The sequence below is a fragment of the Lemur catta genome, chromosome 18 (assembly GCF_020740605.2).
Source record: "Lemur catta isolate mLemCat1 chromosome 18, mLemCat1.pri, whole genome shotgun sequence".
NCBI classification, from domain to species: domain Eukaryota; kingdom Metazoa; phylum Chordata; class Mammalia; order Primates; family Lemuridae; genus Lemur; species Lemur catta.
In genome coordinates this window covers 36,802,184-36,824,734 of record NC_059145.1, presented here as the reverse complement: position 1 = coordinate 36,824,734, position 22,551 = coordinate 36,802,184, and the positions used below count along the sequence as shown (strand labels likewise).

General features: G+C 37.3%; 1 protein-coding gene across 16 annotated transcripts in view; it reads right to left on the bottom strand.

Annotated features, from left to right (window-relative positions):
* PBRM1 (polybromo 1) overlaps positions 1-22,551 on the bottom strand; it is a 120,342-nt gene that overhangs the window by 13,084 nt on the left and 84,707 nt on the right. For 10 of the 16 annotated variants that reach the window (XM_045530028.1, XM_045530029.1, XM_045530027.1 and 7 more), the window contains 5 exons: positions 15,866-16,011; positions 13,548-13,705; positions 4,042-4,225; positions 2,949-3,159; positions 2,047-2,248 (listed from right to left, as the gene is read on the bottom strand). In XM_045530028.1, the coding sequence (XP_045385984.1) occupies positions 2,047-2,248; positions 2,949-3,159; positions 4,042-4,225; positions 13,548-13,705; positions 15,866-16,011 (901 nt within the window). Of the gene's footprint in view, positions 1-2,046; positions 2,249-2,942; positions 3,160-4,041; positions 4,226-13,547; positions 13,706-15,865; positions 16,012-22,551 lie in introns of all 16 variants that reach the window. The other 6 variants (XM_045530020.1, XM_045530016.1, XM_045530021.1 and 3 more) reach the window with 1 other exon arrangement.

The window sequence follows — 22,551 nt, the reverse complement described above, 5'->3', positions numbered from 1 at the left end:
GAATTGCATGCATAGACTTATCATTGCTCACAAACACTGTCCTAGTTTATAGACCCTTTGTACAATGAATGTGAGGGACAAAGGCTATTTGAACAACGTGTTTCCTTGAGCTAGCAGTAAAAAAAATTGATGATATAGACTTCCACTTTAAATTCTAGTATTTTTCACTACACAAATGACACAGTAAAATGCGAGAGCAAAAAAACAAAGTCGAAAAACTAGAAAAATTCAGGCCTATGGAGAATATTGGACTGGCTACCTGTTGGTTCTTTCTAGGAGAAGCCCAATAAGGCTGTCTTGGAAAAAAGAACTTTAAAACTAAGCCAGCCAAACTCCAAACTGTGGGTTTTGAATTTAATACGTGAGAACACCAAAACTTCAGATATTATGTCTCAAACAGATACTGTTGAGTCATGTAACTTCCCCTCCCTAGGTACTCACTGAATTTCTGACTCCCTTTTAAATCTGGCAGAATTTCCTGGAAGCCATCATCTCTCCCACTCTTCAGCCCTGCTCCAGTGTGTTTACCTTTATAAGTATCTCGAGATACCTCTCTCCTGTTCACATCCTAAATAACCAGCCACCCAGTACTGGCTTCATTTGCCTGTTAGCTTAATTTCCAACAGTCCTCCAACTGAATGGTATATTTGGTCTTAACTTTCACTAAGGTCAGAAATGGCAAAGCTCCCCAAAGTTCTAGGTTCTTATGGAACTGACTAGGGTTTCTTAAAGAATGTTCTGCAAAATATATTAGTTCTTCAGTATATGAATAGGTATTACATGAATACCTGGTCAAATTTCAAAAAATGCCAGATTAAAAAAAAACAGGTTCTTTATCATAGGTCTTAAAGTCTTTAGCATGGGAATATGCATCGTAAGTTTCCAAGAGAGAGTTTGGAATGCATCTTGAAATGGTTTTGCCACAAAATGTTTTTTGGCTAAGCATCTTGCAGGATTAGGCTCCTCTGCAGAAGATCCTTAGAAAAGTCTGTCAGATAATTTTATAATAAGCAATTAGTTGTAACAAATGAAAGAAATAAAATCTTTTTTTTTTTAAAGGAGGGTTCCTTTGAAGACTTCATAAACTTTAATAAAGGGAGCAGCCTTAATAATTAATTTACATTTGCTGGAAAATAGTGGGTTTGTACCCAGCAAAGAAGAGTTAACAGTTGACCATGTAGAGAGGAAAGCTCTAAACTGGCAAAATGAATCAATATATAAAATTCCAAATGGAAAAATATAGATAAAAGGGCAATAGTCCTGCCTAATCTAATGTTTACTACTCATTTCTTTATTAAAGCTGTGCCTGATACTAAAAAGCAACAACAACAAAAAACCCAGAAATCTCTCTCAAGTATTTGTCCCTAAATAGCTAAGAACCGACAAATCCCTGAATGACAGCTCATGGCCAAAAGTGATTTAATTATAGAGTAAAAGAAAAATAAAGGCAATTGAGCTTCATCAAAGAGACTCCAAGTGCCTTAAAAGTAGCTATGAACGCAGACATAGCACAGGCCAGGACTGGCCTAGGAAACCAAGCACTTCAGCAAGGCCTCAGCCTGTAGTTTGAATACGTGGCTCACTGTCAGCCTCCCTCCCTCTCTTAAAAACATAAAAATAAACATACAGCTTATTGAGAGCTGTAACAGAAGATCACTGATTTTAAAAGGCCCTTTTCAGATGAATTTTAGTTAAAATTCTATTTAATATCACTATACAACCATTCCCCAGCTCAACATATGTGTGCTTATAGGGATCAATGAAAAAAAAAATCATGCAATTTTTAATAGCAAAATATTTGTTTGAAAAATCTGGGGGTGGGGGGAAACCACACCAGGATCAGAGGCCGTCAGGGGTAGCGCTCTGCTCAGTCAGGACAAGACTGGCATCTAAACTGCTGTTGGGTGCCATTTGGAACGGTACTCAACACAAAGTTCACGTGGCAAGTGGTAAGAACAAGAGAGTAAAACCTGTCTAGGCACGTGCATTCCTGAAAACACCCCCTTGCTTGGAAAGCTGAGACAATTGTGCCTAGTCTCTATTTACCTTCATATTCTGCTTTCTTGGCTGTCTCAAGGTTTCTCCATTCTGTCCCCACCAGTCGGCTGAGCTCCCCGAAAGAGTAGTCTGGGTGCTGTGCCTTAATCACAGCTCTCATCTCACTGCTAAACAGGATGTAGCCACTCATGTTGATTTTCCGTTTGGAGCTTTCCTTCTTTGCACTGCCTTTGGCAGACTTTGGAGTAGACTGTAAGACAGAAAGCTCTTATGGTGCATCAGAACACTGCATTTAGTTAACCTCTCAAAAGCTTTGGAAGCCAGGAACATGTGATTCAATAGTTACTGTTCTATAGACATATTCAGTTTATAGCTGGCCATTTTCTTGATCAAAACACACCTCTTCCTTGCCTCTTACCATGTAAAAAATAAATGAAAGTGTCACTGAATTCCATGACTGCAATCTGTAATGGTGACCTCACAATTAAGTCTTGACAAAATTCTGAATGAGAAAAAAAATACTAATAGGGATCACCCTCAACCAAAAGATGAGGTCCTAAATTAAGAAGGAGAAATTAAAAAGATACGGGCAATAAAAGCTCCTATTGCTTTTCTTCAGTACAAGGCAGGGATAGTCTTCTAACTAAACCTGCCATTAAAACAGCTATCTATGAAATTCTAGAAGATATTAAATTTTAAATTATTAATGGCATTAATGGCATAATAATAAATTATTAGTGACATGACATGATAAATGTATAATCTTATCAATTAAAAATAAATAAATACAGAAATAATAGCATTGAGAAAGAAAAAAAATCTATTCCTTCCTGCAGAATTCTAGGTTGAAGCTCACACATGGAGCGTCTTGATGTCTCTTTACTTTGGTTTGGGTCTGTTGCAAACCAAAGGTGGGAATAAGACAAGTAACAGGAACTTGTCACCTTCACCTGTGGAGGTGTGTAGGGCATGAGGTCCAGCTCACTGGCCAGGGGAGTCTGAAGCTGAGGTAGAGAAGGAGGTTCAATGACCTCACTATCTTCTTCTCCCATCTCTTCAATATCATCATCTCCACCTTCTAACTCGGCAAATTTAGCTTCTAGCAACTGGATCTTCTTTTCCAGCAAAGGTGAGGGCTCCTTCTGAGGAACAATTGGTTTTCTGAAAGAAGTGACATAAAAAAAACTAAAATTACCTAATACCACTCCAGGACTGGTTCAGAAAGTAGTGTTCTACCTTAATGTCTAGAAATGACTTCCTGCAATCTGCAATGTATACTCTAAAGGTAGCAAGGAAAAGAGTTTAAATGTGTATTTATGAAGTCACTTCCACTTAGAGATGTTTGTTTTTAAAGGATTCTTCTTAATACCCACAAAATCACTGAGTCCAAAGTTGGGATCTAGCTGCAGTGAAAACAGTTTTCATAATCTGTGGAACTGAGAAATCTCCTGACAGGATGTAAACCAGAACAAAGTATTTTTGCCTCCAATTTATAATTACTGCAGTCTAAGCCAAAGGTACTATTAGAGCAGTTACTAGGTCTCAGCAGATTATGAAAGTTTTCCTTTAATCTTTAACTGAATTAATCAATATTTTCTACTTGAAATGTCTATTCCTCTAGTTTAAGATGAAATAAAACAACAACAACAACAACAACAACAACAACAACACCAGACTACATTTTTTTTTTTTTTTGAGATAGAGTCTTGCTCTGTCTTCCCGGGTAGAGTGAAGCAGCATCATCATAGCTCACTGCAACCTCAAACTCCTGGGCTCAAGTAATTCTCTTGCCTCAGCCTCCTGAATAGCTGGGGCTATAGGCACACATCACCATGCTGGGCTAATTTTTCTATTTTTTGTAGAGATGGGGTCTCGCCCTTGTTCAGGCTGCTCTTGAACTCCTGAACTCAAGTGATCCTCCCATCTCAGCCTCCCAGAGTGCTAGGATCACAGGCGTGAGCCACAGCACCTGGCCCTGGACTACACTATTTTGGTATCAGTTAGCTGAAGTGCTCTTTCTTCCTTAGTTTTTTCAAGATTTACCTGAAGTAGTAAATTTCATCATCTACCACTTTAGCAGAGAGTGAAAACCTCTTCAGTCCCTTGAATTTCTTCATCTGCTTGTCACTCTCATTGTACCGGCTCTCACAAAGCAGAATGTCATTTTCTGGTATTTCAGTTGGTCTGCAGGAGAGGAAGTCCTTGAATGACAACACAGCACACTTTCCTGAAAGGGAAAATTGGAGAGAAATTAAAGGAGTAAATTGTGGTCATAGTTAATAATTGTTTCAAAATTTTAATATTTTTGAATTAATATAGTCATATGATTCAAAATTAAAAAGATATAAAAGGGTATATATTGGCATAAAGGCAGACTATATAGATCAATGGAATAGAACTGAAAGTCTAGAAACAAATCCATACAATTAGGCTTTTATGGGCAACTGATTTTTGATAAAGGGTTGAAGACGATTCAATGGGAGAAATGAATAATTTCTTCAACAGATAGTACTGGTCCCATGCATGGATTTCCACATGCAAAATAATGAAGGTGAACTCCTATCTCATACCATATATAAAAATTAACTCAAAATGGATCAAAGACCTAAATGTGAGAGCCATAACTATAAAATTCTTAGAAGAAAACCTTGGTGTAAATCTTTGTGACCTTGGATTAGGTAATGGTTGACATGACACCAGAAGCAAAAGCAACCAAAGGAAATAAAGATAAACTAGACTTCACCACAATTAAAAATTTCTGTACTTCAAAGCGTACTATGAAGAAAGTGAAAAGAAAACTCAGAAGAAAATATTTGTAAAACGTATCTAGGAAGAGTATAATATCTAAAATATATAAAGAACTTCTACAACTCAACAATAATAAGACAAACAACCCAATTAAAAAATGGGCAAAGAATCTGAATAGACATTTCTCTAAAGAAGACCTACACATGGCCAATAAGCACATGAAACAATGCTCAACATCACTAATCATTAGGGAAATGCAAATCAAAACCACAAGGATATATACTTTACACCCAATTAGGATGGCTATTATTAAAAAAAAAAATAGAAAATAACAAGTGTTGGCAAGGATGTGGAGAAATTAGCACCCTTGTATATTGCTGGTGGGATTAGTAAAATTGTGCACATACTATGGAAAATAGTTTGTCAGTTCCTTCAAAAATTTAAACACAAAGTTACCATATGACCCAACAATTTTACTTCTAGCGATATATCCAAAAGAACTGAAATCAGAGGCTTAAAGAGATACTTATACGCTAATGATCATAGCAGTATCATTCACAACAGCTGAAACATAAAAACAACCTAAATGCCCATCAACAGATGAATGGATAAACAAAATGGGGTATATAAACAATGGAATATTATTCAGCTTTAAAAAGGAATAAAATTCTGATACATGCTACAGTATGGATGAACCTTGAAAACATTATGCTAAGTGAAATAAGCCCAGACACAAAAGGACAAATATAGCATGATTCCATTTATATGTAGTACCTAGAATGGGCAAAATTCACAGACCAAAAGTAGAACAGATTACTAGGGGGTGGGGGGAAGGGAAAATGGAGAGTTATTGTTTAATGGGTACAGAGTTTCTATTTGGGATAATGAGAAAGTTCTAGAAATGGATAGTAGTGATGGTTGTACAATATTGTCAATGGACTTAAAGCCACTGAACTGTGCACTTAAAAATGGTTAAATTGATGAATTTTATGTTATATATATTTTATCACAATAAAAAACTCCCACAAATGGTAGCACATCACTTACACTGTTTTGCATCTAAATGTCACAAAATCATATATCTTCAAGATCACTGCTTGTATTAACATATTATATTTATTCAACTAGTTCCCCTACTGATGGATATTTAGGTTGTTTCCAAATTTTTACTCTCTTGCTGAAGCTAAACAATGCTGAAATAAACAACGTAAGACACACATACACATATCAATTTGCACATGTCAGGAGGTAGAACCAATTTCAGAAACAAAAATTGCACATAGAAATTTCTGGAAGTACAAAAGCTGAGTCAAAGGTATGTACATTTTAATTTTTGCAAGTATTATCAAATTAACTTCCATAGAGGTGCTAATTCATAGGCCACCAAAAAGTAGGAGAACACTGCTTCCCTATGCTCTTGTCAACTAACACAAAATGTCTTTTGGATCTTTGATGATCTGATAGGTAATCTCAAAAAAAAGTGGGGGGATCTGGGTAGTTTTAATTTGCATTTCTCTAATAGCTGAGATTGGTCATATTTTCATTTAAGAACCACTGGTAATTTTTCTGCTCTCTCTTCTTAACCTTTTTCCATTTTCCTGTTGGATGTTGACCTTTTTCTAATTACTTTATAGGAGCTCTTCATATATGAGGGAAATTAGATCTCTATGATATACATTGCAAATATTTTCCCAAGGTTGCCATTTGTCTTTGCTTCTGCCAGTTTTAGTCATGCAGATAGTTTCTATTTTTTATATACTTGAATTTATGCATCTTTTCTTATATGGGTTCCAGGCTTTATGTTGGAGATGAACAGAATTTCTTGCCCATGGTTTCTTTTGTTATCTTTTTTGCCTCAACTTATGTTCATTTAAATCTATAATTCATCTGGGAATTTATCTGAAGTTAAGATGTGAGATATGGCTACAATTTTATTTTTCCAAATAGCTATCCAGTTTCCAAATATCATTTAGAGAAAAATTTACTTTTTCTCACTTATTTAGCATGACACCTTTATCATAAATTATATTTGAACCTATTGCTAAACTTTCTATTTTGCTCAATTAATTTCTTTACTCACATACCATAAAATAGCTTTAATTATTATAATATTATTAATATAATGTTGTAATATCTAGTAAGGAAAGACCCCTTTTCACTATGCTTTTCAGAATTTTCCTGATTTTTATTTTGTTTCTTTTTTGATATGATTTTAAAAATCAGTTTATTTAGTCTCAACTTTCTAACAAGAAAATTCCCACTGGTATACCTATTTGGATTCCATTAAAGATTAATTTAGGGAAAATGGACATCTTTATGATGTCCAGACCTATCTAAGCACATGGTATGCTTTTCAGTTTGTTCAAGCATTTCCTCAATAGCATTTAAAAACTTTCTTCATATAGATACGGCACGTATCCCATTAAGTTTATCCAAGGCATTTTATCTTATTACTGAATCTTTTAAAATAATAGATTTGTTATTTATTTCATACTCAACCATTCTTACTTCTCTTACTGTTTGCCATGGTTTCTTAGTTGATTCTCTTAAATTTTCATCTCCTTATTTTCCCTATTTTAGACTTCTGTTTCTTACTTCTGTCTAATTGCACTGGCTAGTACCTCCAGAACAATGTTCAGTAAGAGCAATAAGGACATCTGTATTTTGCTCTTGACCTTAACAAGAATGTTAATTTTTGTTAACAACTTATTAAATATTTACATGCAAAACAGATCAGAAACATTTTAGAAGCTTAAAATAGCTACAAATTACTATCACTGCCTTGGACTTACACAACACTTTATTTACATAATCCAAAGGCCTTTCAATTCAGAAAAGGGACAGTTAAGATTTTTCATATTTTAGAGAAAGAAAAATATACATTTGGAAAGGGTAAGAATTCTGCTCACAGCTAAAGAGTGAAAGTGATTGGTGGCCCTGAAATGGATGTGATATCTCTGCGTCTTGAGTTGTGGGTCCTACCAGACTCCCAAAAGACAGACTCCCAAAAGACAGGAGTTTATGAAGCTGCATTTAACAAAGTACAAAAAATTTATAAAACCTGCTGGATTTTTATTGGAACTGCAATGAACCCATGGGTCAATGTGGGGAGAACTGACATCTTTACAATATTGAATCTTCTGAATATAGACATGATAGATCATTTTCATTTATTTAAGGTCATCTTGAATTCATTTTCTTTCTTTTGTTTTTAGAGACAGGGTCTTGCTCTGTCACCTAGGCTGGGGTACAGTGGCACAATCATATCTCTCTGCAGTCTTGAACTCCTAGGCTCAAGCGATCCTCCTGCCTCAGTCCCTCCTGGGACTACAGGCATGAGCCACTGTGGCCAGCTAGATCTTCTTTAATTTCTCCCAGTAATTTTCTTATAGTTTTGTATCTGTGTAGGTGTCTTATATATCTTTTAAAGATTAATCCTAGGTATTGAATGTAAATGGTATATTTATTTAATTTTGTTTATTCATGGTAAATAGAAATATAAATATCTTTATATTTTCATTAATTATACTTAATAGTTTATCTGAATATCTCTTGGATTTTCTATATACATAGTAAAGTTTTTGAAAAAAAAATCGACCCTTTTGTTTTTTCTTTCAAATCTTTAAACTTTTTATTTTTCTTGCCTTACTGAGGAGTTTCAGTTTTAACTAATGAAGCACTAGAAAAACCTACTATGAAGGAAACAGAACCTGCAAATAAATTAGTAATTAGCATGTTTCAGGAGCCCCGGTTCTAGAAATTTTATCACCGAGTGGTTAAGTGTGGAGATACTCGCTGCCAGGTGTGACCATCTGATCATTGTTTAAGTTAATGAAGTCAGTTAACTCTTCAACAGAACTTAACAAAGAACATATATCTAACAGTTAGGAAAACAGGACTGCTTCCTTCTGTGTATGTAATGGAAGATGAAAAACTGACACCTCACCTAATTATCTTCAAAACTTCTATTTCAGAGAAAGAAAAACAGTACAAAAATAAGATGTACATATAACAGTGTGTATAGTTAACACAATGAAATCATAACTCCTCCAAAGCTTATGTAATAAAACTCATTTTCTTTGGGGGTTGGGGAATACTGAATTCCACAAGCTAGGCTGAAATCCCATGTTGTGACTAGTACGTGCATTTTCTTTTTGGTTTCATCTCAAGATAAAGTAAACATATGTCTTACTGTATGCCTGTTGTTCTGCCTAATATTGCTGGTACCTCCTTTCACTCTCCAAAGTGTCCCAGCTACCTATAAACCAGCTAGTAGAGAGGGAAAATGTAGGTTTTAGTTCTGGCCCACTCCTTGGGCAGTACCTTCACCTTTTTGAGAATATCAGCATCTTTCTTATAGGGTCATGTTGAGAATCAAATGAGATCCCGGATATAAAACTGGTATTAAACTGTAGAATGCAACATACTCTAATAGATGCCTTTAGAAAGGAATTACTCCAAATCATTTCAGTGAAAATGGAGGAGGAGGGAGCTCCAAGGGCCATTCCTTTACAGAAATACTGAAAAAATCCAGGAAAAACTGTCAGAATCAACTTTATCTGAACTCTGGAAAATAGTCAAAAGTTTATAGCAATCAAGCAAACTAATTAAGGAAAAAACTTAATTAAGAAAAAAGTGACTGAAACTTGGCAGGAGAGCTTTAACTTATCCTCATTCTTCCCTCTGGCCCTCTTTCTGTCTCAGTGGCAGTCTTGAAGATGGCAGCCTGAATTCCTGGTGTGAGTTTTTGGTGCTGAGGGTGTAGAGCAGTCCTTGTGCTCAAAGAATTGTGGTTATCTGTTTTGATCTGTTGGGTGGCTTCCTTAAGACTAACACAGGTCGCCTGCCTTTATTTTGCCTAACTTGGAAGTATTTTTGTTGAAAATATTTTATCTTAGTCAGTTTATGTGCTATAACAGAATACCACAGATTAGGTAACTTATAAAGAAGAGAAATTTATTTTCTCACAGTTCTGGAGGCTGGGAAGTCCAAGATTAAGGTGCCAGCATCTGGTAAGGGCCTTCTTGCTACATCATCACATGACAGAAGAGCATGAGTGCAAGAGAGAGCAAAACCTACTTACATAGGTCTTTTTTATAACACAATTAATCTGTTCATAAGGGCTCTGCCAAATAACTCCCAAAAGGCCCCACCTCCCAATACTGTTGGCACTGGGGATTAAGTTTTAACCTATGAATTTTGAAGGGGACACATTCAAACCACAGCACATCTAATGGCAAATGAACCAGCTGCTGCCAGCTGGGACAAAGGCTATCTATCAGTTGTGGCAAACCACAGACATGCCAAAAAGCCTGGGAAGAAAACAGGTGGGGAGTGAGATGCTTTGGGGAATAAGGGTTTTAAAAGTTTCTACATATTCCTGGGAACCTATAAGGCCATGCACATGTCAACAGTAGGGAGCATGCTCAGAAAAGACCTGAGAAGGCCCTAAGCTATCATCTCTGGTTGACCTTCAAGCTCTGCGCAAGCAGGAAGTAAACACAAAGGCAGAGTGTTGAAGGTATGTTCCAACACATGCAGAGAACCCAGCTGCAGAGACAGAGAGGCTTTTTTTGCTCCAGGCATTTCAGAAAAACCCTGTCAAATCACTAGCGAATCATTAAGCTAACAGAACAGAAACTACAGTGATCACATACAACAAAGAATACAATCTTCAAAAAAAAAAAAAAAATTAGGAAAGTCACCTAACGAACAACTACAACCCATAACAAGCAGTAAGAACAAAGCCTGAGGAAGGGGACAGAATCTGATTTCCAGAGTTATCACATTATAATACCCTAAATGTCCAGTTTTGAACAAAAAATTAGGAGGCATGCAAGGAAACTAAAGTACGGCCCATTCATAGCAAAAAAAGAAATTAACAGAAATTGTTCCTGAGGAAGCCCAGACATTGGACTTATTAAACAAAAACTTTAAATCAACTGTCTTAAATATACTCGAAGAACTAAAGGAAACCAGTATAATGTCTTACCACACAGAGAATATCAATAAAGAGACAGAAATTATAAAAACTAAATTGAAATTTTGGGGCTGAATAGTCACTGAAATGAAAAATTTATTAGAGGGGTTCAACATAAGATTTTGAGTGGGCAGAACAATCAGTGTACTTGAAGAAAGTGTGAGAAGCAGAAAGAAAAAAAACTAAAGAAAAATGAAGAGTCTAAGATACCTGTGAGACACCATTAAGTGTACCAATATAGGTATAATGGGAGTTCCAGAAGGAGAATAGAGAAAGGAACACAAAGAATATTTGAAGAAATAATGGCCAAAACCTTCCCAAATTTGATGAGATATGAAAGAAAAAAACTATCAACTGAGAATTCTACATTTAACAGAACCATCCTTCAAAAATGAGGGTGAAATTAAGACATTTCCAGAAAAACAAAGGATGAGGGAGTTTGTCACTATTAGACCTGCCCTAGAAGAAATGCTAAAGGGAGTCCTTCAGGCTGAAATGAAAGGACATTTTCAATGGTAGGCTATCACGAAGAAAAAAGAAAAAAATGAAAGGACACTAGACAATATCTTGAAGCTATATAAAGAAACAAAATATACCAGTAGATGGAATCACATAGGTAAATATAAAAAAGCTAGTATTACTATATTTTAGGTTGTAAGTCATCTTGTTTTTTTCTATTATAATTAGAAAGAAATCTATGTCAATGGGCACATAAATGTGACAACAATAACATACAAAAGGAGGGATGTCGCTGTATGGGAGCAGAGTTTTTGTATACTATTGAAACAGTCACTATTAACTCCAACTAGATGGTCATAAATTTAAGATGTTAATTGTAATCCCCAGGGTAACCACTAAGAAAATAACAAACAAACAATAAACTATATGGTTGCCCTAACCAAAGGAGACTTCAGTCCCACCTTCATTATGCACCTATTGTGTCTCTTAGCTGGGTTTACACTAGGACATGAGGCTCTGGAGTACTGCTTTAGTCTGGATCACAACTTGGAAGGAAGACATTCTCTGCTGCACAAACTCAAGAAGAATGTAACGACTTCATGGGTCTTTGTTCCCTCTCTCCAGAGTGAGGAGGCAAAAATGTATCGAGCTTTCAGACATTTAGACATTTTTACTATGTTCAATTCTGAAAAAATTCAAAGCACCAAAAACAACCTAGTAAACATTAAAACAATCAAACAAAGTCTAAGTATAAAATATTTTTTTGGATACAGGGTCTCACCCTGTCACCCAGGCTGGAGTGCAGTGGCCCAATCACAGCTCACTGCAACTTGGAACTCCTGTGCTCAAGCCATCTTCCTGTCTTAGTCTCCTGAGTAGCTAGGACTACAGGTATGCACCACCATGCCTGGCTAATTATTATTCTTATTTTTAAGGTAAAGATGGGGTCTTGCTATGTTGCCCAGGCTGGTCTCTGACTCCTGGGCTCAAGTGATCCTCCTGCCTTGGCCTCCCAAAGTGCTAGCATTCCAGGTATAAGCCACTGCACCCAGCCTAAAATACTTTTTAATCTGCAAATTTCCTTCTGGTTTGTGAGCATGATGGCTTCTTCAAAACCATGAGCAATCAATGTAAAGCTTGTGACCAGTAACCTTTTAGAAAACTATTCTAGCAGATGTAAGGAGCAACTGACACAAGTAAGCTACAGAGTTAACTCAAGGTCAAAAGAAATACAATAGCTGAAAAAGATGCTCGTATATGATGCATACAATTAGATCTAAGAAAGAGAATGCCACTGTGAACACTTCGTAGAATGACAGAACAGACATCAAAACAGGAGTCTGGAATGGGGACAATAACATTACCAGGGTTAAGAGTCCAACAGAGACTGTAAGTCTTTTGACTGCTCTCTGTTTCTTACCCTATTCTTACAACATATTCTCCATAAAGCAGCCATAGTGATTCCTCTAATGTGTATGTCAGCTTATACCACCACTCTGCTCAAACCCCTCCCAGGACTTCCCCTTTACTCTAAACTCAATCTCTGCATTATCTACAGGACCTACCATGACTGGATGTCCACCTCAGAGGGCTTATCCCCTACCATAACCCACTGCCCTGCTCTAGCCACCCAGCTTTCTTATTGTGTCTCAAACATGCCTTTGCATTTGGCATCTGCTATGCCTAAAGGCAATAAAACCTCAGACACTCAAATGGTTTTCTTCCTCACTTTTTTCAGGGCTCCATTCACATGTCACCCACCAGAGGAGCTTTTTCTGACCACAGGCCTTAGCCTCAATACTACTCTCTATCCTCTTACTCTCCTTTATTTTTATTCACAGCCTAATTACCACCTGATGCTTTATGTATTTATTTATGTATGTATTTATTTTTTTTAAACAGAGTCTCACTCTGTTGCCCTGGCTAGAGTGTGGTGGCATCAGCCTAGCTCACAGCAAACTCAAACTCCTAGGCTCAAGCGATCCTCCTGCCTCAGCTTCCTGAGGAGCTGGGACTATAGGTGTGCACCACCACACCCAGTTAATTTTTCTATTTTTAGTAGAGACAGGGTCTCACTCTTACTCAGGCTGGTCTCAAACACCTGAACTCAAGTGATTCACCCACCTTGGCCTCCCACAGTGTTAGGATTACAGGTGTGAGCCACCGCGCCCAGCCTGTATTTATTTTTTAATTTATTTACTGACTCCCCAACCTCTGCCCCAATGTAAGTCTTTAAGACGGCAGAGATTTAGATTTGTTCACTGCTATATACCTAACTCCCAGAACAGGACTAACATAGAAGCAGTATTCAATTAGTTTTTATGGAATGAATGTGATTAAATGAAAAAGCACAAATACCTACCCAGAATACATGTCATGGGGCAGGTTTCTTCCAGATTACTCAGAAATACTTCTTTTTTGTAGAACATTTTTGTGGGCTCATGCTCTGTCTCTTCTGGGTGAATAAAGATGGGGCCATAAAAATATGCAGCTCCATCTCGAACCCATACTTTTTCAATTCTTAAGAGAAAAATGGAGAAATCACATTAAAATAGTTTCATTCTTGAAGGGTTAATCTAACAAAAATTCCATTAACCAAAAACTTAATAATATGTACCATTTAGAGGAGTTTCACTGGCTGTTTTGATAAGACAACTTCGTTGATTTTTCCCCCCTTTAATCACATGAGAAGATACTTGGAAAAAGAGAAAAGAACATTTGGCTACTCATCTGAGGGAAAAAAATATTTTAAAATAATGTCAAAGTATATAATGTAATAGTTTTATCTGACTACCAGAATGTCTTCCTGAGATGCTCAAGATGAAAACACAATTAACCATATGTCACTAGACTTGTGAGCCAAGTAATGACACAAAACATCAATATTTGGGGTGAGGTCACATGAGGGGCAGACATTCCTTTAAGATGGTGGTTTATGATCTTTTTTTGAAGATCAAGATCTAGTGCCCCTTCACCTCTTGAGAATCTGATGAAAGCCAGATACCTCCCCAGAAACAAATGAAAATTAACATCTGTCTATGAAGTACTATATAGTATTCCTCACAACCAACCATAAAGTTATATTATTACCGTCCCATATTGTCATGGTTCCTGACACGAATCAGCATCCTCATCTCAGTTAATGGTAACTCTATCCTTCCAGTTCCTCAGGTCAACACACATGAGTCACCACTGGCTTCTCTCAGACCCACCATCCCATTTATCAAGAATACTATTAATGTGACCTTAAAAATAGTAACCTTTGCAATCACCCTGGTCTGAGCCACCATCATTCTTGCTTGGATTATTGCAATAGCCTCCTAGCAAATCCCCTTGCTTCTACCCTTGATCCTTTACAGTCTATTCTCAACAACCAACAGAGCAATCCTATTAAGACCTAAGTCAAATGTCACTTCTGTACTTGAAACAATGCAATGGCATGCCATTTAACTCAGTAAAAGCCCAAGTCCCTGTAATGGTCTCTGAGGCCCTATATGATTTGCACCCTACTCCTAAGCCCTCATCTCCTATCTAACATATGCATGGCTCACTCTCCTAGTAACAAATTCTGCTGGTTTCAACAGGCCTGGCATGCTTCTCTCTCAGGTATTTATACTGGCTGTTCCCTTGGCCCAGAATACTTTTTTCTGAGATATTCACTTCCTTTGTTTCTTCAAGTATTGGTTCAATTGCCAGCTTCTCAGTGAGGTCTATACAGACCACCCTCCCTGCTCCAATCATGGGATGCCCAACATACCTTATCCTGTTCTATTTTTTCTAGAGCATGTATCATGATCGAACATACTATATACTTTACTTATTCAAGATGTTTCGTATTGTCTTCTCACTAGAAGGTGGCTCCACAGACCTAAGAATATTTGTTTTATTCACTAGTGTACCCTCAGAGCCTGGTAAATAGTAGGTGTAATAACTTACTGAATATGATGAAGAAACCCAAGCCCAGTGAGGTAAATCTCTGCCTAAGGACATGTCACTAGCAGAGCTGGGTCTTAAACCAAGACCACCTAGAACCAACTACGGTTCTTAACCACTATTGTCTACAGCCCAATCCTGTACTGAACTCTTTTACTGCTGTTTTTGCCATTTAACCATACTTCTGTCCTTTTGTCAATTTACTTGTTCATCAAGTATCTGAGCTCCTACTATGTTTCACGCACTATGATTTCAGCAGTGGATACAAAGGTGAGAAAAAAAGAGTTCTTACTTTCAGGGCATTTGGAAACTCAGGGTATAGAAACTTAAAAAAATAAACACCAACATGTGATATGTACTCTAAGGAGAAGGAAATTTGAGGTGCTATGAGCCTGTGTAACAGGGAGACTTAACCTAGTCTGCAGGGGACAGGAAAGACTGATTGCCTTTTAAGGAAGTGCCATTTCAAATTTAAGTTAAAGGAGTTTACCTTTTGAAGCAGACAGGGAGATTTCTGAGCTGAGAGCTCAGTAGTAAATGGTGGGAGAAGAAAATAAAAGAGCCCACAAGAGTAATTTAAAGAAGAGCACGTGGTGAAATGTAAAAGTAGGCCAAGTGTCGTAGGAGAGAAAGCTGGAGAAGTTGCCAGGGGAAGGCCTTTTGTCTTCATCCTAAGAGTGATGAAATTTCTACTGGCTCCATATCTCTCCGACCCAATCTCATCTTCCCTACTTCAATGATGCTCACCTGCCCACACGAGGGCGCACCAGGCCATGGGATTTGATGAAGACACAGTCGCCAACTTTAAGCCACATGTCATTGTAATGAAGCTGCTCAAAGTAGTGACAACCTGGTTCACCATTGGACATTTCCACAGGGACATCTTCTTTGTCCTGTGGTAAAGGAAACTGGTTGAAAAAAGGCAGCTGACAAAGAGTAGACAGGAAATAAGGAAAAAAAGCAGACTTTCCTTTGCATTAACTTAAAAGAAAAAAACACCACAACAGAAGCTTTGACAAAGGTTAGGAAACCAAAAAACTAGGTTACTGAAATCAAACTAAGTCTTATCAAGTATTCTATTTTAAATTTCTAGTTAATTTTCATAAAATAATGTTACCCCAAGATGCTTTTATTCCCTCTGCTTACTTCCCCCCATTCCCAAAGCCTTTATAAAATAATCTGCAGAGTATAAGGAGCAAATTCTACACAAGCTTCCTCTTCACCACATTCATTGAGCTCCCTTAATATTGTAACATTAAAAATGGATAGATTTAGGCCAGGTGCCGTGGCTCACGCCTGTAATCCTAGCACTCTGGGAGGCCGAGGCGGGCGGATTGTTTGAGCTCAGGAGTTCGAGACCAGCCTGAGCAAGAGCAAGGCCCCGTCTCTACTAAAAATAGAAAAGAAATTATACAGACAGCTAAAAAAACACACATATATATATAGAAAAAATTAGCCGGGCATGGTGGTACATGCCTGTAGTCCCAGCTACTCGGGAGGCTGAGGCAGGAGGATTGCTCGAGCCCAGGAGTTTGAGGTTGCTGTGAGCTAGGCTGATGTCACGGCACTCTAGCCCGGGCAACAGAGTGAGACTCTGTCTAAAAAAAAAAAAAGGATAGATTTAAAAATTTCACTATTTTAATTTATTCCAACATGGAAAGGAACATCCAGCCTCTGTGACAAACACACACACTCTGTGAATAAATTATAGGGTCTGTCACCTACTGGCTGCTGTGATGTTGGGCAAATTACTTGACCTCTTGTGCCTTAGTTTCCTCATCTGTACAATGAGGATAATGATAGTGGACTTGTTAGAAAGCTTAAATGACATAATCCATGCTTAAGTACGTAGAACGATGCCTGACTTATGAAAAACACTTAACAAACATTGTTATTGTTGTTTTATAGTCCCAGCTAAAAAAAGAAAAAGAAAAAAGATACTCTGATAAATGTAAAGATGGTAAAGATCCTGAGAACCTAGCAGATAATGGGTATAGGACTAGATATTTTAAATATATTAACTCCAAAACATAAAAAGCTAAAGAAATTCCAAAACCCCCAAATTCTCTATTGCATCTCCTTGTCTGAGAATATTTCAAACTTCGCACTTAAAAATAATCTCCTTTAGGGTGTCCAAATAATTTAATGTCCTGATCTTTATTACTTGAAATGTGATACTGAAATAATCTTCTTGGAAAATCCTTAAGAATGAGAAAGGTCCCACATACATGCTGGGGCACCTGAAGGAATGGAAGCTGTAAAAAAAAAATAACCCCTGAGATTAAGAAAACATTTTTCTTTTAGGAATGGATTCTGTTCTAAAGTTATTCTTTAAAACAGTTCCTGGAATGACTTGTCTTGTTATTAAAATAAAGATATGAGACCAAAAAAACCCAAGTAACTCATTATCAGACAGGACCCTGGGAACTTACAAATACTAGACAACAAATCTAATTCTCATGCTGGATTGCTATTTCCTCTTCTTTTAAAACTACTGATCCTGGCTGAGCGGGGTGGCTCACATCTGTAATCCCAGCACTTTGGGAGGCTGAGGTGGGAAAATCTCTTGAGGCAAGGATTCAAGACTAGCCTGGACAACATAGTGAGACCCTATCTCTACAAAAAAATTTTTAAAAATTAGCTGGGAGTGGTGGGGCATGCCTGTACTGCTTGCAACTTGGGGACTGAGGCAGGGGGATCGCTTAAGCCCAAGAGTTTGAGATTCCAGAGAGCTATGATTATGCCACTGCATTTCAGCCAGGGTGACAGAGTGAGACTCTCTTAAAAAAAAAAAAAAGATTCTATAAATTCCACACATACTGGCAGAACGTAAAAGGTAAAAATTGTCACATTCTTTCCCAAGGTCCCTTTCTAACACAATAGTGTTAGGACACTAAAATTGATAGTATTTTAAAAAACATTAAGAATTCAATTTTTTCTAGTTTTTACATTAAGAATGTAAAATTTCATTTTTCTTGATTTTATACATGCAGTGTATTTGCTAGAAATAATTCAAACATTACAGCACGTAAAACTTAAAAAAAATGAACGTCTTCTGTAATCCAACCCCTGCATCACCCAGTTTTGTTTTCACATTCATGTATGTAAAATACTTTTTTTCTCCTTTAAGCCTACAAAACCCAATATTCCAGGCAGAAGGTAGAATCCTATCCAAATACTAACCAGGCCCAACTCTGCTTAGTTTCCAGGATCAGATGAGATTGGGCACACTCAGGGTGGTATGGCTGTGGCATTTTGGTTTTATTGAATAATGGTGAGAATACAACCCATCATGCTGCAACCTGTTAATTAGTAACCTTTTTTTTTCAAATATCTTGGAAAATTTTCAATGTTACTATACACATAGATCTACTTTATTCCTTTTACTGGCTGCACAGCATTACATCATATGAATGTATGACAACTTATTCAATTCCCATTCATGAACATTTGGGTTTAGCCTAGGGTTTTCACTTTTATAAACAACACTGATGTCACCTCTTGTGGAGAATTCTTTTTGGAGCACTGTGGAGTGTTACCACTGGAGCACATTCCTTGCTATCAGACTGCTGGGTCAGAGGCAATGAAATGCCACCAATAGGAGATAAGAGTGTATGGCCCCATATCTGCACATGTATTATCAGTCTTTTGAACACCTGGGCAATCTGGCATTTTAAAAAATTATTAGGATAATTGGCCGGGTGCGGTGGCTCACGCCTGTAATCCTAGCGCTCTGGGAGGCAGAGGCAGGTGTATCGCTCGAGGTTAGGAGTTCGAGACCAGCCTGAGCGAGACCCCGTCTCTACTAAAAATAGAAATAAATTATCTGGACAACTAAAAATATATATATATAAAAAAAAATTAGCCGGGCATGGTGGCGCATGCCTGTAGTCCTAGCTACTCGGGAGGCTGAGGCAGTAGGATCACTTAAGCCCAGGAGTCTGAGGTTGCTGTGAGCTAGGCTGATGCCACGGCACTCACTCTAGCCCGGGCAACAAAGTGAGACTCTGTCTCAAAAACAAAACAAACAAAAAAAATTATTAGGATAATTAACACATTTTCTTACGTTTTTTGGCTGCCTTCACTCTGTAAATTATGTTTGGTCCTTTGCCCATTTTTCTAGTGCTACTTTCCCCTCTAGACTTCAAAGAGCTCTTTTTATATTAGAAACAGTAGTCCTCAGGCTGTTTTATTAACTTAACTGATGACATTTTCAATTGTAAATCAATAAAATGATCAGTTTTTTCCTTTTATGGTTACTGGGTTTGGTATCATGCACATAAAAGTTTCCTCCATTCCAAACTTATTATTGAAAAACAATTATAGTTAAATATTAATAACAAATGTTTTTATGTTAGCAACTAGTACACTTACTGTTTCTCTTTTTTAATGTTTCTGTCTTATTTATTTTAGAATATGAAGCAATGGAGAGGCTAGGTGTTTTTTTTCCAAATGGCTACCAGTTTTTCCAGTATCATTTGATTCTATCCTCTCCCTGTTCATTTAAAATACCATCTTTACATTCATTAGCCATTTATGCTTGGATTTAATTGTGAAAAGCCTATCCCTTCCATTGACTAGTGCTGAGCAGGTACCTCAAATTTTGTTTTTTAAATGCAGTTTTATAAAACATAATAATATCTGGCATGGCAAAGCTCTTTTCAACATTCTTTATTTCCTCCTTTTCTGGTGAGTGTATATATTAATTCTTAATAAAAATGCTAGAATAATTTTGTCAAGTTTCAAAAACAATTTATTCAAGTCTTTTATGTCCTTCAGTAGGTTGACTTTTTCTCCTTAGAGGTTCTATATATTCCCTGTTAAGGTCATTTCTTAATGTATTTTGTTGTAATGTGAACTGGATATTTTCTTCCATAAGATTTTTCTAACCATTGCTATAATGTACTTAACTCTTTACTTTTAAAAGTCTTATAAATTTTTTTTTTTTTTTTTGAGACAGAGTCTCACTCTGTTGCCCGGGCTACAGTGCCATGGTGTCAGCCTAGCTCACAGCAACCTCAAACTCCTGGGCTCAAGCAATCCTACTGCCTCAGCCTCCCAAGTAGCTGGGACTACAGGCATGCGCCACCATGCCTGGCTAATTTTTTCTATACATTTTTAGTTGTCCAGCTAATTTCCTTCTATATTTAGTAGAGATGGGGTCTCGCTCTTGCTCAGGCTGGTCTCGACTCCTGACCTCAAATGATCCACCCGCCTCGGCCTCCCAGAGTGCTAGGATTACAGGTGTGAGCCACTGTGCCCAGCCAAAAGTCTTATAAATTATTGTTAGGTTTATACAAGATAGTTATTGATTTGTAGATGAACTTTCAAATTTATACTTGTTGAATTTTCTGTTTCCTAAAGCATTTTAGTTAATTTCCCCCCATTATCTGCAAAAAGTAATCTTGCTTCTTTAGTGTCAGTATTTTCACTGCTCATGTTTATCTAATTACATTGGCTACTTCTAGAAAATATTAGCTAATGGTGGTACAACAAATATCACCAGTACATACCTTTAAAAGGGAATTTGTTTTACAGCCTTTAGGCTCAAGATAGAAATACAATTTTAAGAAACCACACTGAGGAAATATCCATCTAAAGACTTAAAATTTTTCCTTTGATCTATTAATATAATAAAATGTAAAGATTTTCCTAATTTTCAACAATGCTTGCATTCCTAGAATGAACTCCCCCTGTTCCTAGTCATGTTCCTTTTTTTTTTTTTTTTTTTTTTGAGACAGAGTCTCACTCTGTTGCTCAGGTTAGAGTGAGTGCCACGGTGTCAGCCTAGCTCACAGCCGCCTCACACTCCTTGGCTCAAGCAATTCTCCTGCCTCAGCTTCTCAAGTAGCTGGGACTACAAGCACTCCCCACCATGCCCAGATAATTTTTTGTTTCTATCTTTAGTTGCCCAGCTAATTTTTTCTATTTTTAGTAGAGATGGAGACTTGCTCTTGCTCAGGCTGGTCTCGAACTCCTGAGCTCAAGGGATCCCCCTGCCGCCTTGGCTTTCCAGAGTGCTAGGATTATAGGCATGAGCCACCACGCCCGGCCAGCCATGTTGTTCTTAACGAATCTAATTTCACTTATAAAAATATTTTTCCCAAGTAAATTTTGCATTAATATTCATGAGACTGAGCTCACTTATGAGCTCATTTATGTTTTTATTTTGTCAGTTTGCGGAATCAAGTTTATTTTGGCTTTGTGAAATGAACCAGGGAGTTTTCTTTGTTCCCCATGTTCTGAAACAGCATTATGATTATAGGTCCCTTAAAGGGTTATAAGAATTCACTTATGGGCCAAGCACAGTGGCTCACGCCTGTAATCCTAGCACTCTGGGAGGCCGACACGGGAGGATCGCTTGAGGTCAGGAGTTCGAGACCAGCCTGAGCAAGAGCGAGACCCCATCTCTACTAAAAAATAGAAATTAGCTGGATAACTAAAAATATAGAAAAAATTAGCCAGGCATGGTGGTGCATGCCTGTAGTCCCAGCTATTCAGGAGGATGAGGCAGAAGGATTGCTTGAGCCTAGGAGTTTGAGGTTGCTGTGAGCTAGGCTGATGCCATGGCACTCTAGTCCTAGTCCAGGCAACAGAGTAAGACTGTGTCTCAAAAAAAAAAAAAAATTCACCTATGGAGCTATTTGATCTCAGTACTCTTTGGCATTAGCTCTTTCACACTTTTTTCAATTTCTTCATGTTGTTGTCCACTTACATGTTATATCTCTTCTTGATTCCATTTCGGTAATTTGCAATATCCTAGAAAATTATTCATTTTATTCAGGCTTTCAAATTTATCAGCAGAAATGTACAGTCTTTAGATTTCTTCCACATTTTGTGTGTCTGAGCTTAACCCCTTATTTTTCCTTTATTAAGACAGCTGATAGTTTTTCTCCTTGGATTTGCCAAAGAATTAGCGCTTAGATTTGAGACAGGGTCTCATTCTGTTGCCCAGGCTAGAGTGTAGTGGCATGATCATAGCTTACTGCAACCTCAAACTCCTGGGCTCAAAAGATCCTCCTGGAATGGCCTTTATCAAAAAGTCCCAAACCAATAAATGTTGGCGTGGACGTGCAGATAGGAACACTCATACACTGGTGGTAGGACTGCAAACTAGTGCAATCTCTGTAGAAAGCAATATGGAGATAACTTAAAGCGATACAAGTAGACCTACCATTTGCATTGGGAATCTACCCAAAAGAACAAAAGACATTCTATAAAAAAGACATCTGCACTTGAATGTTTATAGCAGCACAATTCACAATTACAAAGATGTGGAAACAACCCAAGTGTCCATCAATACATGAGTGGATTAATAAAATGTGGTATATGTATACCATGGAGTACTACTCAGCTATAAGAAACAATGGTGATATAGCGCCTCTTGTATTTTCCTGGATAGAGCTGGAACCCATTCTACTAAGTAAAGTATC